This window comes from Moschus berezovskii, chromosome 20, assembly GCF_049115385.1.
Source record: "Moschus berezovskii isolate FMDL1 chromosome 20, NW_MosBer_1.0, whole genome shotgun sequence".
NCBI classification, from domain to species: Eukaryota; Metazoa; Chordata; class Mammalia; order Artiodactyla; family Moschidae; genus Moschus; species Moschus berezovskii.
In genome coordinates this window covers 38,191,833-38,209,142 of record NC_142479.1, presented here as the reverse complement: position 1 = coordinate 38,209,142, position 17,310 = coordinate 38,191,833, and the positions used below count along the sequence as shown (strand labels likewise).

General features: G+C 38.6%; 2 protein-coding genes across 5 annotated transcripts in view; one reads left to right on the top strand and one right to left on the bottom strand.

Annotated features, from left to right (window-relative positions):
- RABEP1 (rabaptin, RAB GTPase binding effector protein 1) overlaps positions 1 to 17,310 on the top strand; it is a 91,911-nt gene that overhangs the window by 70,900 nt on the left and 3,701 nt on the right. For all 3 annotated transcript variants that reach the window (XM_055404305.2, XM_055404284.2, XM_055404294.2), the window contains 6 exons: positions 139 to 255; positions 5,344 to 5,442; positions 10,242 to 10,382; positions 13,974 to 14,163; positions 14,801 to 14,856; positions 15,823 to 15,921. In XM_055404305.2, the coding sequence (XP_055260280.1) occupies positions 139 to 255; positions 5,344 to 5,442; positions 10,242 to 10,382; positions 13,974 to 14,163; positions 14,801 to 14,856; positions 15,823 to 15,921 (702 nt within the window). The remainder of the gene's footprint in view (positions 1 to 138; positions 256 to 5,343; positions 5,443 to 10,241; positions 10,383 to 13,973; positions 14,164 to 14,800; positions 14,857 to 15,822; positions 15,922 to 17,310) is intronic.
- NUP88 (nucleoporin 88) overlaps positions 13,382 to 17,310 on the bottom strand; it is a 30,167-nt gene continuing 26,238 nt past the window's right edge. For both annotated transcript variants that reach the window (XM_055404326.2, XM_055404320.2), the window contains exon 17: positions 13,382 to 16,438. In XM_055404326.2, coding sequence (XP_055260301.2) covers positions 16,117 to 16,438 — 322 coding nt within the window. In that variant the 3' untranslated portion in view covers positions 13,382 to 16,116. The remainder of the gene's footprint in view (positions 16,439 to 17,310) is intronic.

The window sequence follows — 17,310 nt, the reverse complement described above, 5'->3', positions numbered from 1 at the left end:
TCTCAATTTTTCCCCAAATTGACAAATATGATTCTCAGGAAAAAAAGATCATATATAAAATTTTCTGGAGCTAGAGTTTTAAAAAAATTCTATGAAAATTCTGGTACTTCCTTCTAATTGACATTTAAAATTGCATAGGTGAAAAAACTACAGGTGATGCTAAGGCAAGCAAATGATCAGTTAGAGAAGACGATGAAAGATAAACAGGAACTGGAAGACTTCATAAAGCAGAGCACTGAAGATTCAAGTCACCAGGTAAATGAGGGTTTTAGAATGTGACCCGTGGGAGACAACTGAGTTGTTTAAATAAGAGTTCCGAAAACAAAGTAATGTTTTTTTCTTGCGCTGAAGATCTGACAGTTCTGTTATTTTCCTTCAGATAAAAATATTTCAAACTGATCTTTCTCTGGTATCTGTTTTACCGATTTCAGGAAAATAACTTTTGAAATGAAATAACTGATCAGTGAATAATCAGGAGGCTCTGGTTCCCTTTTCCCCTTTGATTTTTATTAGGTTTTTCTGCTGCACAAGAAATCTGCTGACAAGAAGGATACTAGTTATCTTCTTGACTTTTTGAAAAAGTGTAGCATGCATAGAAAAACCCCCAACCTTATATACAGATATATCAAACATACCTGAACTAATATCTGTATAACCACCAAGACTGACTAATAGAAAATTAGCTAGTAGGTCAGAAACCCTTACTTTCCCGCTCCACTTACTATTTTCTCCCCAGAAGTAAGTATAGCCCTAACTTTTAACACCATTAGATCAGTTTTGTCTGCTTTTTTATTTTAACAAGTGAATTATATAGTTTATATTCTTTTGTGTCTCTCTCCATTCATCATTGTGACGGTCCTGGTTACAAATGTGTGGCAGTTGTTATTTTCATTGTTGTATAGTTGTACAGTTCATTATATGGCTATATTATAATTTATCCATCTTAATGTTGATTAGCCTTTGGGTTGTATCCAGTTCTGGGATATTATAAATAATTCTACTTTAAAATTTTTATATAGGACTTTTTGCACATGTTGCTGCTGGGTATATGCCTAGGAGTGGAATGTCTGGGTCAAAATGTTCAAAATGTATGTCAACTTTTGGAGATAATAGTGCCGAAAGTGGTTGTATGAGTTTATACTCTCCCCAGCAAAGTATGAGAAGAATTCCTGTGGGTCCTGTCTTGGCAGACTTTGTTTTATTTTAATTATAGGTGTTTTGGTGGGTGTGTAATGGTATTTTATTGTGGCTTAGTTTGTATTTCTCTTATGATCATTGAGGTTATTTAGCATTTTTCATGTCTGTTAGCCATTGGGGTATTGTTGTGTATGTGTGAAATTATTTCTCAAGTCTTATTTTTTTTTTTAATTGGGTTGTCTTTCTCTTTTTTTTTTTTTGCTTGTTTTTCTCTTAGGAATTCTTTACATAATCTTGTTAGAACTTTTGGTGATGTGTCCCAAATGTCTTCTACCTAGTACCTTATGTTTTTGTTACTTTAATGATGTCTTTTGAAGAAGTTATTAATTTTAATTTAGTTAAATTTATTGATCCTTCTCTTTATGATTTAGTGATTTTTATTGTGATCCTGGGGTTATGAAGATAAGATATTTTAAGTATTTTGTAGAAGCTTCATCGTTTATAGCTACCCACATTTATATGCAAAATCAATCTAGAACTGACTTTTATGTATAAGCTATAGATAAGGGTAAATTTTTATACATTTTTTTTTCATTTGGATAGTCCATTCCTGTACCATTTAGTGAAAAGATTACCTTTTTCTCATTGCTCTGCAAGATCATCTTTGTAAGCTATCAAGTGAACATACATGTGTGGGTCAGTTTCAGGACTCTGTTTTAATTGATTAGTCTATTCACCTGTTTTTGTGCCAGATTCTGTGATAGTCAATTTTTCATTTTTTTAGTTTTTATTTCTCTGCTGAGAACTATGTTTTCATTCATTTCAAGAGTATTTACCTTTACTCTAGTTACAATGGCTACTTCAAAATCTTTGATAATTCCAATCTAGGTCATCATGGGGTTGGCATATGTTGATTTTCTTTCCTCTTGAGAATTGGCCACATTTTCCTGATTCTGTCTATGTCAAGTACTTTTAGATTGATCTCAGAGATTATGAATATTTTTTTGTGAGACTGAGTTCTGTTACCTAGATTAGGTTCAGTTCATAAGTTCTGTCTTGCCTAGTGTAGTAGGTAGTTCTACCTACTACCATTTTTGAAAGCCTTTGCCGTGCTCCTCTGGATGTGTCCCTGTGTGTATATAGCTCAGGGGTGAGTGTGAGACTTGTGCTGGTTCACGCACAGAATTAGGGCATCCTTTTCTAGCTTTCTCTCTCAATACTCTTCAGCTGAAGCTACTCTTCAGCTCACAGGGACCCTGTCCTGGCCCTGTGATCAGAAAGACAGTTGTTTATCCTGTGCTGCAGCATCTCTTGTTGCTTTACAATTGGAGCCACTCTCAGATTCATGCTGGCAAAAAAATAGGAAAAAAACCCAAAATAAGCAGTAAACTGCTGTATGAATTGTTTCTTCTCGTTTTGATTTCTCTCCCTAAACTGTCTGCTTTTGCTTAGTTTTTAGAGTCCTCAGGTAGTTGCTTTTTGTATTTTACCCAGAAATTTTTAGGTGTAATCAGGGGAGAGAATGGCCTTGGTGGGCTAAAGTCCCTCTTGGACAGTGCCGGAAGTCTCTATTTTCTCATATTTTTGTTTATTAGACATATTTTTTTCTTCCACCTTCATTCAGGAAGGATAATTTGGCTAGGTGTAGAATTCTGAGTACTTAATGTTGTTTCCTTTCAGCACTTTGAAGTTATTATTCCATTGCTTCTGGCTTCCATGTTTCTGATGAGAAGTCAGCTATTAGTCTTATTATTGCTCCTTTGAAGGTAAAATGTCATTTTTTCCCTGGCTCTTTTTAAAAATGTTCTTTTGTCTTCTGTTATTAACAATTGTACTCTGCTATATACCTCGCCGTGCTGTGATTCTTGGGGTCGCAAAGAGTTGGACACGACTGAGCAACTGAACTGAACTGATATACCTCAGTGTATTTTTCTTCATATTTCTGCTGTTTGGAATTCACAGGGTATCTTGGATCTCTGAACCAGTGTCTTACATCATAATTGGAATATTCTCAGCCATATGTCTCTTTAAAAATTTGTTTTTATTGATAAAGTGCATAACTCTCAAGTGTATAATTTGGTGAGCTTTATTTTGTGGACAATTTTACCAGGTAATAAATTATCATCTGCCTCAAGATATAGATCATTTTTAATACCTTTATGTTCTTTACTAATAAGTGAATACCCCACCTGCTGTACTTAGAGGTAGCCAGTATTCTAGCTTTTAGCACTGTGTTTTTAGTATTGCTTGTTCTTGGACTTCATGTGAATGGAATCATGTAGTATGTAGCCTTTAGCATCCAGTCTGTTTGGTCATTGTGTCTGTGAGACTTATCCATACTGTTCTGTATATCAGTGGTTAGGTTTTTAATGCTATGTATAGGCTGGATGGCATCACTGACTCTGTGGACATGAGTTTGAGTGTACTCCAGGAGTTGGTGATGGACAGGGAGGCCTGGCGTGCTGTGATTCATGGGGTCGCGGAGAGTCGGACACGACTGAGCGACTGAACTGAACTGAACTGATATTCTATAACATGATTATAGCATAATTCATTTATCCATTCTACAGTTGAGAGATATTTGGATTGTTTCTGGTTTTTGACTATTGTGAGGGAACACACTTTCTAACATTCTTGTACATGTCTTTTAGTGGACATGTGGACTTATTTCTCTTGAGTATATGTAGGTGTGAAATTATGGAGTTTTTGCACAGGTTAATTTTACTCTACCAGTTATTTCCATTGACTGTTGCTATCTTCAAATATTTTTATGTTAGACGTTAGCATTGCATCTACATGGGTTCTTTAATCTTCTTTATTTCCCATCATTTTTGTCTTTTATTATTGTCAAATCACTGATTTTCTCTTCCAGTAGGTCTAATCTGTTAAATTAATTCATTGAATTTTTAATAATTTGGATAATTGATTTTTTAGTTTATTATTTCCATTTGGTGGTTTTTACTGTTTCCATTCAATCTCTGGTGGGGCTAAATTTCTGAACAGAGCAAATATAGCTATTTTAAAGTCTGCTTTCAGTAACATATGTGGATTCATTGTAGATCTGTTTCTGTTCTGTTTTCTATCATTTGCTTTTGTTTTTTTATCATAGTCTTTTCTTGTGCATTCTTACGTGAGTGCTAGGCATTATATATGAAAATTGTTGAAATGAAATAATTTTTCTTAGAGGCAGACAACTAGTTGTGGGTCACCAATAATCCAATCATGGATCAACTTAATTTGTTTACAGGAATTGAGATTATATGAAGTTGTGAAGCTTGGATTATTTTAAATTCTTTCCTTATTCTCGTGGGTGTGTCCCTTTGGGGACCCAATCCAAAGTGCAGGGTGTTACCAGGGATTCCTCTGTGTAGTGGGTCTTGGACTCTTTAACTTTTGCCCCTCTTCCTGGGGCTCTGAGACGCTCTGCTCCGTTTCTCAGTGTCACTTCTGTTTCTTTTGGAATTGGCACGTGCTTCTGGAGAAGAGCTGTTGCAGAGGCTGCATCCGGACTCATTCTGGTCCTTGGCTCTGTGATTATTTTTTGCCTTATTTTTGTCTGGTTTTCTTAATTCTCAGCAGGAAGGTTGGTTCCCACTACCTATTTTGATACTACTGAAGACAGAATTCTGAAAATAATCATTTTTTAAATGTCTAACCAAATTTATTTTTATTTTCCCACTCTTATATACAAGTCGTCAACTTGTACATAAACCCCTCATTGGGAACATTAAACTAATTCAGGGGAGTTTCTCATCTATCTGTTCTCTTAAGTACATCATCTTGGAAGGCTGCAGCTAGTTCAGAGAAGATTTGTTTCTCCTTTAAACTGTGTGGGTTTTTGTGTGTGTGTGTGGACAGTTTCAAAATTTTTTTGATTTTTAATTAGCTCTTTTAAGAATAATATTTATAACTGGGTCACATGGATTAATATCTGTGTCTAGAGACCATATAATACGTTGTTCATGTATGGCAGTGGGTGACCCCTGGGGACTTTTAGTATTGCTTTGTGTCATCTGAAAGGCTGAGACTTTTGTACACAGTAGGTTCACACATATTTGTTTAATGATGGATGAGTGGTGTTTTATGAACTACTAAAAAAATAAATTCTGGACATTTAGCAGGAGATGGTAGAATTAGTTTCAGAATAGCCAGATTCCTAATAGCCGTATTTTCTGTGTATGATTTTTTTTTTTTCTTTCTTTCAAGATCTCTGCACTTGTCCTAAGAGCCCAAGCATCGGAAATCTTACTTGAAGAGTTACAGCAGGGGTTTTCCCAGGCAAAGAGGGATGTTCAGGAACAGATGGTAAGTTAACAGTTAAATAAACATTATGGTAAATATTTTGAGTAAACTCTAAGAGGTCATGGAGGACAGAGGAGCCTGGAATGCTGCAGTCCATGGGGTCTCAAGGAGTAGGACACAACTTAGGTGACTTAACAACAACATATTAAATGCATTCTATCTTGAAATAATCTTTGATATGACTTTATCTTCCTGGCCAAAGTGGTTCCTGTTATGTTCTTCAGAGCCTACAGAACATTAGTAATGAACAAGATTATGTAAAGAGATTATTCTTTTTTTAAACTTACCTCTTGTTTAAAAAAAATGATCACCTTTAACTTACTTTTCTTGGACAAGCATTTAATTTTCAGTTATAAATACAAGCTAGACGTTAACCTCTAAAACTCCTAGGAGGTACAGCTTTTGAGCAGCTACAGAGCTCTTCCTGGACAGCTGACTTATTAAAAAAAAAAAAAAGCCTCAGTAATTTCATAGGTGTTATGATATGGTAAAAGTGCATCATAATTGCTACAGTAATGGAGAACTTCCAGAAGGCTGTCAATTTTGAGAGGAATAGGAACAGATAGCTTCCCAAATAAGAACTGCCTGGAACCTCTGCAGAATTGTTCTCCAGCTTTGGGCCTCCTCCTCCCCAGGCAGGCTCCATTTGCCTTGTTCTTCCGTTTTCTCAGAGTTGGAGCCCTGCATCTGACGGCCTTTTGTAAATTACATCAGTGTTGGTTCTGCTGGAGTGATCCTTCAGAGTTGCCTCTTGTCCATCTCCTCCAGGGATGACAGGAAAACACACAAACCCTAGGTTGTATGGTAATTGTTTGTTTTTGAGAGGCATTGGGTCAGTATATGAATGGCCTTGAGCTGACCCCTGAATACCAGCCCTGGTCTGTTGAGGAACATCTCATTCTTAACATTGACTGGAGAGAGTTTCATGTCTTTTCATTAATTAGAGACTATGAAATAATCTGACCTCAGCAGTCCGTAGGGTCACTAAGGGTCGGACACGACTGAGCGACTTCACTTTCACTTTTCACTTTCACACATTGGAGAAGGAAATGGCAACCCACTCCAGTGTTCTTGCCTGGAGAATCCCAGGGAAGGGGGAGCCTGGTGGGCTTCTGTCTGTGGGGTCACACAGAGGCGGACACGACTGAAGTGACTCAGCAGCAGCAGCAGCAGCAGCAGAAACAGTTAAATACTGGCAGTTTCATAATTCAGTTTCTTCTCTTCAGAGAAGAGTAGCTGTGGTAATGATTGGAATCTTGATATCTCCCACTGTTTATTTTGAAAATTTTCAAACTTAGAGATGTTTATGGAATGAACACTGATAAGATCTTCACTTAGGCTTACCAGTTAATATTTTGCCACATTTTATGTGCTTCCAGTTGTTACTCAGCCTCTCTTTCATATATATGTATGTTATATAATGTACATGTGTATTTGTTTTTTTTTCTGAGCCATTTGAAAGTAAGTTGTGGACATCATGACACTCCTAAATATTTCAATATGTATCTCCAAAGAACGAAGAAGTTGTTCTACATGATCACAATACTGGTATTATGTGCTTCAAATGTAACCATTGTTCCCCAAAGCCCTTGATTGTTTTATTGCTGGTTTTACTTTTTGGTCAAGGAACCAGTCAAAGATCACCTATTGTTACTTTGTTGTCATGTCACTTCATTCTCTTTTAATCTAGAATAGTCACCCACTTCTTTTCTTTCCTTTGGCACTTATGACATTAACATTGTTAATAAGAGTCCAGACCATTTGCCTTGTAGAGTGCATTTGTCTGATTATTTCCACATGGTCAGACATTTTGGAAAGAATACTACATGGATGAAATGATTCAGTGGAAAGTTCATAACAAGAGGCATGTTATGATGTGTGGTTCCATTGTTGGTGATGTTAAGTTCCATCATTTGGTTAAGATGGGGACACAATAGTTTTAGAATGATTACATTAATATTGCTACCAACAGCATACCTATTAAGTGAAGTTCAGCATTTCTTTGTTGGCCCTCCATATCCATTGGGTCTGCATACGTGGATGCAGAGGTCTGGCTGTAAGTGAGTTGAGTATCTCAAATTTGGTATGGGAGCGTGTCTTGGAACCAATACTGTGGATACCAAAGAACAACTGAAGTTCTTTTTACCCTGAGAATGTATCCCAGGTAAGGATTTACAGTCTGGGTGCTGTGTTCAAAAATTACTTGAATTGGTTTTTCTCTCTGTGGTTGTGTTATCAGTTTGAATACAGTCCAGTTCAGTCGCTCAGTTCTGTCTGACTCTTTGCGATCCCACGAACCGCAGCACACCAGGCCTCCCTGTCCATCACCAACTCCTAGAGTCCACCCAAACCCATGTCCATTGAGTCGGTGATGCCATCCAACCATCTCATCCTCTGTTGTCCCCTTCTCCTTCTGCCCTCAATCTTTCCCAGCATCAGGGTCTTTTCAAATGAGTCAGCCCTTCCCATCAGGTGGCCAAAGTATTGGAGTTTCAGCTTCAACATCAGTCCTTCCAATGAACACTCAGGACCGATCTCCTTTAGGATGGACTGGTTGGATCTCCTTGTAGTCCAAGGGACTCTCAAGAGTCTTCTCCAACACCACAGTTCATCACTTCTTCGGCACTCAGCTTTCTTTATAGTCCAACTCTCACATCCATACATGACCACGGGAAAAACCATAGCCTTGACTAGACGGACCTTGGTTGGCAAAGTAATATCTCTGCTTTTTAATATGCTATCTAGGTTGGTCATAACTTTCCTTCCAAGGAGTAAGCGTCTTTTAATTTCATGGCTGCAGTCACCATCTGCAGTGATTTTGGAGCCCAGAAAAATAGTCAGCCACTGTTTCCCCATCTATTTCCCATGAAGTGATGGGACCGGATGCCATGATCTTAGTTTTCTGAATGTTGAGCTTTAAGCCAACTTTTTCACTCTCTTCTTTCACTTTCATCAAGAGGCTCTTTAGTTCTTCTTCACTTTCTGCCATAAGGGTGATGTCATCTGTATATCTGAGGTTATTGATATTTCTCCTGGCAATCTTGATTCCAGCTTGTGCTTCTTCCAGCCCAGTGTTTCTCATGATGTACTCTGCATATAGGTTAAACAAGCAGGGTGACAATATACAGCCTTGATGTACTCCTTTTCCTATTTGGAACCAGTCTGTTGAATACAAACAGAAGCAAATGGAGCTGTGTATTACATTTTTTATTTTCTTTTTTGAACAAGCAACATGGTTCGTAAATCAGAACCATAAGTATATGTAATCACTTAGAAATTTCACTGCCATTCCCTCATCCTTTCACTCAGTTCCCACCCACTCACATACATGGTATTTTACAAGTATTCTTGGTTTATCTTTATGTTTTTGTTACAATAATAAACAAATATAAACATATTCTCTTTTCCCTTCTTTCATATCCAAAGGTAGTAGAGTGCTAATATTTTGTTGGGTTGAGATTAAGCATAAGGCACTATTCTGGTCTGAAATAAATAAGAGTTGATAGAATTAACCAATGGAGAAAGCAATGGCATCCCACTCCAGTACTCTTGCCTGGAAAATCCCATGGGCGGAGGAGCCTGGTGGGCTGCAGTCCACGGGATCGTGAAGAGTCGGACACGACTGAGCGACTTCACTTTCATGCATTGGAGAAGGAGATGGTAACCACTCCAATGTTCTTGCCTGGAGAATCCCAGAGACTGTGGAGCCTGTTGGGCTGCCATCTATGGGGTTGCATAGAGTTGGGCATGACTGAAGTGACTTAGCAGCAGCAGCAGAATTAACCAAAACTTTTGCTTGACCTTTCCTTCCTACCAGCAGCCTGGTTGTCCTTCGGGATGCAGTGGTCACCTTCTGTGGGAAATCTTCTTGAACCCTCTCTGCTAATTAGATGCCCTTTGTCCTTTTATCACTGTGGTAACCTTGTCTGTTATAGCACCTGTAGTATGGTTGGGTGATTCTGGGTTTACTTGTCTTTCCTTCCACTGCACCATGAGCTTCTCTAGAGCAGTCTGTTGGTTATCCCTGTTTCCCATAGGCAGTAAAATGCTTGGTTAGAATAGTAGCTGCTAAACAAACGTTGAAGGTGGAGTAATCTTGTTAAAAGTTCAATGGTTAGTATTAAAAATTATCAGAAATACTTTTACAGAATTGTATCTGCAGTTGTATTTGCAATTGTATGTTATACTCAAATTAGCTAACTTTTATATTGATATAAATTCACAGGAAATACCTAAAATTGTTTTATATATCAGCCAGCAGAAAAAGTAAGAACATGTTCCATTTTAAGAATGAGCTTCTCAAATCCCTGTATTTCCTAATATTTGGGGTCCTTGAGCCACTCACTGTGGTCCTGAGCTTGAACATATATGTGTGTAATGAAAGATGAAGTCACTGCTTTCTGTTTCTCCCTACTTCCTGTGGGATGCATGCTGTGAGGAAATCGGAGTTGTCTTGGAATACGCACTGTGTTTGATGCAAGTCTCAATTATGTGAACCTCTTCCATTGAGCTAGAGATGCTGGTCCTAGGGATTTGGGGGAAGAAATTCATTACCTTCAAGCTTTTGGTAGAAACAGTGGAGAATGAGCTCAGGTACTTGCTTCATTTCCTATCCCCTTGAATATATGTAATGGCTGTAAGTCAGTAAATCTCTGATCTGCTTTCTGTGAGTCTTACAGAGCTTTGTCATGTACCTTCCATCCTCAGCCCTTATTTTGTTTGACCTTTGTTTTTCGCTGGTGTAGTTATTAGAAGATGGGATTTACCTTTCAGGCTGTGATTAGTGTCTGTTTCTATTATAGGCAGTGCTGATGCAGTCACGGGAACAGGTTTCAGAAGAACTGGTGAGGTTACAGAAAGATAATGACAGTCTTCAGGGAAAGCATAGCTTACATGTGTCTTTACAACAAGCAGAAGACTTCATTCTCCCAGACACTATGGAGGTAACTTGTTTTCTATATGATCAAAAATGTAAACAAGTACATTTTCTAAAATGTCTATAAATTCTTCTTTTTAAAAAAGTTTACAGATAACAAATGCTAGAGAGGGTGTGTAGAAAAGGAAACCCTTCTGCACTGTTGGTGGGAATGTAAGTTGGTACAGCCACTGTGGAGAACAGTGCAGGTTCCTCAGAAAACTAAAAATTGAGTTTTCATATGATCCAGCAATTCCACTCCTGGGCTTTATTTGGACAAAACTGTGATTTTAAAAAGATAACATGCACCCCTATGTTCATAACAGTGCTATTCACACTAGCCAAGACGTGGGGACTACCCAAATGTCCATCTACAGATGAATGGATAAAGATGATGTGGTACATAATATGCAATGGAAAATATTCAGCCATAAAAAAGAAAACAATGCCATTTGCAGCCACATGGATGCAACTGGAAATATGGCCAAAAATAAAAAAAAACAAAACAAAACAGACTTTACTGAGATATAATTCACTTCCCAAATAATTTACCCATTTAAAGTGTACAATTCAATGTTTAAAATATATTCTCAGATGTGTAGCCATCACCACAGTCATTTTTAGTACATTTTCATAACCTCAAAGAGAATCCCCTTACCTTTTATTCAACCCTTCCTCCCCAAGCCTTAAGCAACAACTAATCTACTTTCTGTCTATAGATTGTCCTTTCTTTCATATGAATGGAATCATATAATTTGTGGTCTTTTGTGTCTGACTTCTTTCATATCTTTTTGTTTTCAAGGTTCGTTCACGTCATATAGCATGTTTTCAGTATTTCATTCATTTTTATGACCGAATAATACTCTACTATATGGCTTCTTCTTTCGAAGGCAGTGGCAAGCCACTCCAGTACTCTTGCCTAGAAAATCCCATGGGTGGAGGAGCCTGGTAGGCTGCAGTCCGTGGGGTCACTAAGGGTCGGACACAACTGAGCGACTTCACTTTCACTTTTCACTTTCACACATTGGAGAAGGAAATGGCAACCCACTCCAGTGTTCTTGCCTGGAGAATCCCAGGGAGGGGGGGATCCTGGTGGGCTTCCGTCTATGGGGTCACACAGAGTTGGACACGACTGAAGTGATTTAGCAGCAGCATCAGCATATGGCTATTTTGTTTATCCATTTGTCAACTAATGGACAGTTGGGTTGTTTCCACTTTGGACTATGAATATGTTGCCATAAACATTCACGTATAGGTTTTGGTATGAACATATGTTTTCATTTCTCTTGGGTTTAAACCTAGGAGTGGATTTGCTGGGTCATTTCTCCACGTTCTCACTAACAATCATTGTTATCTCACTTTGTGATTATCACCATCCTGGAGGGTGTAAAATGGTATCTCATTGTAGTTTTGATTTCCATTTCCCTAAGGTTAATTTGCATTTCCCAAACTCTGGGAGTTGGTGATGGACAGTGGACCTGGCGTGCTGTGATTCATGGGGTCGCAAAGAGTCGGTCACGACTGAGCGACTGAACTGAACTGAATGGTTATTGAGCATCTTTTCATATGTTTATTGGACATTTTTATATCTTCCTTGGAGAAATACCTGTTTTAAGATCCTTTGCTTTACTTTTAAATTGGGTTGTTTGCTTTTTATTTTTTTGAGTTATAAGAATTCTTTATAAATTCTAGATATAAGTATATAAGGTACTTATATAATACTTGTAAAATAAGTACTTGTAAAACACTTCTTTACAAGTGTTCTTATATAATACTTGTAAAATAAGTACTTGTAAAACACTTCTTTACAAGTGTTTTCTCCCATTTTGTGGATTGTCTTTTTCATTTTCTTGATGGTGTCCTTTGAAACATAAAAGTTTTTAATTTTGATAAAGTCCAATTTGTCTCTCCTTTTCATCTGTTGGCTCATGCTTTCAATGCTGTACCTAAGAATCCTTTGCCAAATTGAAGGTCTCTATTATTCTTGTAGGATAACTGAGAATGCACCAGAAATGAAATATTTGAAGGGGGTCTTCACGGTGGCTCCTTGGGATGTTAGGTTTTCTATATAGCACTTAGGATACAGCACACTCCTTCTGTCTTCTGATAACTTTTATAACACTTGATCACTTCCATTCTTTTGTGGTTGGGTGAATCAGGGCTGCGAAGCCTGAAGTTTCTTGAGACATTCATAACTATCTCAACTTTTTCCAGCCTTTATATTAATGTTTAAAAATCTTTCAATATATGAAAAATATCATCTTGGACTAAACCCAAGTAAACATAAATAGGCAAAGATGAGATTTCATAAAGCAACTCTCAAAATAGAAAAATATTTCTTGTAAAATCTTTTGGTCTTTTTTTTTTTTAAGAAATTTGTAATTGTTAAATTTTTAAAAGTCAGACATTACAGAGATTTATAGCTTTGTAAATAACAATGTTTCCTAATCCTGCCCTACAGATTCATCCCCTGCTGTTTGGACCTCATTCCGTTTTCCTTTATAGATGTTAACATGACTTATTTTTTGTTCTTAGTTACACAGGCTGAATTGCCTGCCCTTCCTTTTAGCTCCTTGCTGTCTCCCTCTCCTTTCCCTGTCCTCCCCCAGCCTGTCGTGTCAGCTCAGGTTACTGACACTCTGAAGAGCTCTCTATCCTTTCTGAACTGGTGATTGATATCATCAGGGAGAAAATTTTGGGAACCTGTCTACTTTTGCTGTTGGTATACCACTTTCCTTGTCAAACTTTTCTCTTGGCAGGAAAGATTCCTCTCTTCCATGTTCTATAGAGACTCTTAATACCTAGATTTTTAAGAAATTCCAAGAATCCTTGAAGGTTATAACCAGTCTAGCCTGTAAAGCTTGATTCTTTAATAAATCTTAATGAAATTTTTCTTGATACAGATTTTCAATTACTTTTTTTTCCTGCTGTTCTTTAATTTATATACATTTGGTAGTTATCTAAGAAGCCCAGTTTTTACTGTAGGGTTGCTTTAGGATATAATTGGAAGGGTTTTTAGAAGAAGACAACTACAATTTAGGGAAAAAGTAAAATAAGACTTAAACTGAATTTATTACAGAAAAACAGCTGATCACCTTAGAAAGCCTCTCATTGCATACTTGCCTCAGACCTAACAGTACTTTGCCTTGTGGTAGATGTTCAACAAGTATTTATTTGAATGAATAAATAAATAAATATATTTTGTCATCTTGGAGTTCATACTTGCTTCTGAGTTTCAGTCTTTTTGGTTCTCATTCACTAACTCCTCTCAAATTTAAGCAGATAATAGTAGAAGTGTCTAAGCTATTCATAGTGAACCCACATTGTAAGTCGTCCAACATTTTTATTTTTCCATTTATGAAACAGTTTTGAGGGAAAAATATGTAGTTCACAATATGCATTTTTTGCTTGGCAATGTTATCTTATTTCTATAACGTACTGAATATTAACATGGCATAATACTTGCCTCATGAAGCCAAGAATGGGTTGGATTCAAAGTCCTAAGTTTTGAACTGTCTAAAATAACATCTGAAGTTCTGGTTGCAGAAAATCTTTAGCTTTTTTTGTTTATTTTGTTTCACCCTTAAAAACCCAGTAACTATTTGTTTCTTGGATCCAGGCACTCCGGGAATTGGTATTAAAATACCGTGAGAATATCATTAATGTGCGGACAGCAGCAGATCACATGGAAGAAAAGCTGAAGGCTGAAATACTCTTCCTGAAAGAGCAGATTCAAGCAGAACAGTGTTTAAAAGAAAACCTTGAAGAAACTCTGCAGCTAGAAATAGAAAACTGCAAAGAAGAAATAGGTGAAGATAAAAGTGATGTAGTTTAGAATTGGAGGCACTAAATAAAACTTTCCTCTGGTTATAAGAAGAAGTACATAGTCTTGGAATGTAAAAAACAAAAAGTATAGGAAGGAACTAAGTAAGAACTCAGTCCCTTTTCCCATATGTTCTGATATAGTCCCTGATAAGGAGTTTAAAAAAAAAAAAAAAACACCCAAACTCATCTTTTTAGGAGCTCTGTGGCCTCTCTGGCAGTTACTAAATAGACAGGGAACTCAGGACTTGAACCCAGACACTGGAGCCTGTGAGAAGATAGTTGGCAGTTCCTTCAGAACTTAGAAGTGTTAACAGACTTCTGCCGGGGTTACCCCGCCCTGTCCGACCACATGGTGAAGTGTTGGTATTTGAGGCAGAGATAGTTTATACCATGGTGTTCATTTGTGTGAGCTCTGACTTTGACATGAGCTTGAATGTTATGCTGATTGATTGGGGATAATTGTGAGAAGGGGATGTTGGTCCCCCACCACCACCCTACTCACTGTGTTCAGTCCATTTGACTCCTTTCGTTGTGAGATTGAGCTATGGTACAAAAGGGCATTTTAAGATTGAAATGCAAAATAATCAATTTATGCTAACATGTCTCCTTTTTTCCTCCTAGCTTCCATCTCTAGCCTAAAAGCTGAATTAGAAAGAATGAAAGTAGAAAAAGGACAGGTGAGTTTCACGAGTTTCAAATTGATTCTGTCAGCAGCTATTGCTGCTGCTGCTAAGTCGCTTCAGTCATGTCTGACTCTGTGCGAACCCATAAACGGCAGCCCACCAGGCTTCCCCATCCCTGGGATTCTCCAGGCAAGAATACTGGAGTGGGTTGCCATTTCCTTCTCCAATGCATGAAAGTGAAAAGTGAAGTCGGTCAGTCGTGTCTGAGCTATCAAGGCTGTGCTGGCAGGAGTTGCCAGTGTCCCAGTGTGTCTGTCTTTCCCACTCCCACTGTTTGGGTTGACTTCAGTGCTCACCTGACTCATTGCAACAGCTTCTTTCCCTGACTCCAGAATGTATCCCTGTCCAATTCATTTTTGTATTGAATCCAAGGTGATCTTTAAAGATTATAAACTTGACTATGAGCCAGTCTGGTTTAAAACCCTTCAGTAGTTCCCTTAGCCCGGTTGGGCCCCCCTGCCTCACCACTGCCTCTTGGGCCTCAGCCTCCAGGGCCAAGCACCCTGTGCTGTGAGGTAGCAAGAACTCAGCTCAGTTCCTTAACTCTTTATTTTTGTGTGTCAACTCCCTCCTTTTGGAGTCTCTCTCCACCTTCTCCCCTTTATAACCCCTTTAAGGGTCAGATGTCATCTCTTCAAGGAAGCCCTTGCCAACTTTTCTGGCAGAGTTAAGTGCTTCTTCACCCATGGTCATATGCTACAGTTAACTTACATGTCTGTCTCTCCTGCAGCACATAGGAGGTGCCTAATAAACATTTAATAAACAATAGGTCTTGAAGAAATAAATTGAAAATCCACAGATATCAGAGGGTAAGGAGAGGATTCCAAGCATAGCCAATATTCAAGGCCTAGGAAGACGAGCATTTGGGTGCACTTCTTCAGGCTGCAGTCTCCTCTGGCAGGTGTGCTGTCACCTGCAGGGAGTTTCTATGTTTCAGCTTTTTCCTTCTTAATTTTACAGTTGGAGTCCACGTTAAAAGAGAAGTCTCAACAGCTTGAGAGTCTTCAGGAGATGAAAATGACTTTGGAAGAACAGCTGAAGAAAGAAACTGCTGCTAAGGTGAAACATTTTTGTTGGTAGTTTCATTAAAAAAAAAAAAGACTTTCCTGGTGGTTCAGTGGCTAACACTGTGCTCCCAATGCAGGGGGGTCCAGGTTCGATCTCTGTTCAGGGAACTAGATCCAACCTGCCACAGCTAGGAGTTTGCATGCCACAATTAAGATCTGGCCCAGCCTAATAACTAAATAATAATTTTCAAAACCACAGCAATGTAAAGGATGTAGGATCACATCTTCTCTGTTTAAAAAAAAGCCCTGCTCCTTTGATAGCGTCCCCTTCTAAAGGCTGGCAACTCTCCGCTTCAGGGAGAAAATGGATTTCTCTCTTCAGAGCTGGGTTAGGTCTCTGCACACTGCCAGCTTTGCAGGTCTCTGTCACAGGCCCCGCTGGCTGAAGGCCATGAACCAGACTTGCCACCATCGAAGCCAGAAACACTGCTCTGGAAGTACCATTCCATTCGGTTGATTTTATCCAATGGTTCATTGAATTGTATTTGCTGCCCACATTCTGATTAGTCCTGTTAGAATAAAAGTGCATGGGGTTAATTGAGGGGAAAGTTTGCTTTCATGGGGGCTGTGGTCTGACCTTTAGGTGTAAAAATGTTGTGTTTTTTGATAGTCCTTTGTTTTTAAGAAAGGCTCACACGCACGGGTCCTGGTGGAGTTTCTGTCAGGAAGACTGGAGATAGCAGGGCTGCCTAAGGCTGACTCAGGATTTTCCTGGCAGATGCTTAACTGTCTTGATAGAGAAAAGCCCTAAAGTTTCTCTCCCTGTTGCTATGATAGCTGTTGATCTTAACAGCAGCTGCTTTTGATGATTAATCATTATCAATGGGCTGCTGGGGGTGAGAGGTGGGGCCTGTATTTTCATTTTAATTTGGCTGTAATACTTGATTCACTTTAGGATCTAGGGCAGGTAGCTTAAGCAGCTTGCACCCTTGTCTTGTGAAGACAGAAATAAAGGGAAGGAGATCCAACCAGTCCATTCTAAAGGAGATCAATCCTGGGTGTTCATTGGAAGGACAGATGCTAAAGCTGAAACTGCAATACTTTGGCCACCTCATACGACGAGTTGACTCACTGGAAAAGACTGATGCTGGGAAAGGTTGGGGGCGGGAGAAGGGGACAACAGAGAATGAGATGGCTGGATGGCATCACCGACTCTGTGGACATGAGTTTGAGTGAACTCCGGGAGTTGGTGATAGACAGGGAGGCCTGGCGTGCTGTGATTTCATGGGGTCGCAGAGAGTCGGACATGACTGAGTGACTGAACTGAACACCATCTTAAAGGGTGACAGGCACCATTTTTCCTCTCTTGCAGTAGGAAATAAGTGCTGCCCAGGTTTCCTGAGTGACTGATCTGTGGCTTTCCAGCATTAATCCTCATTCA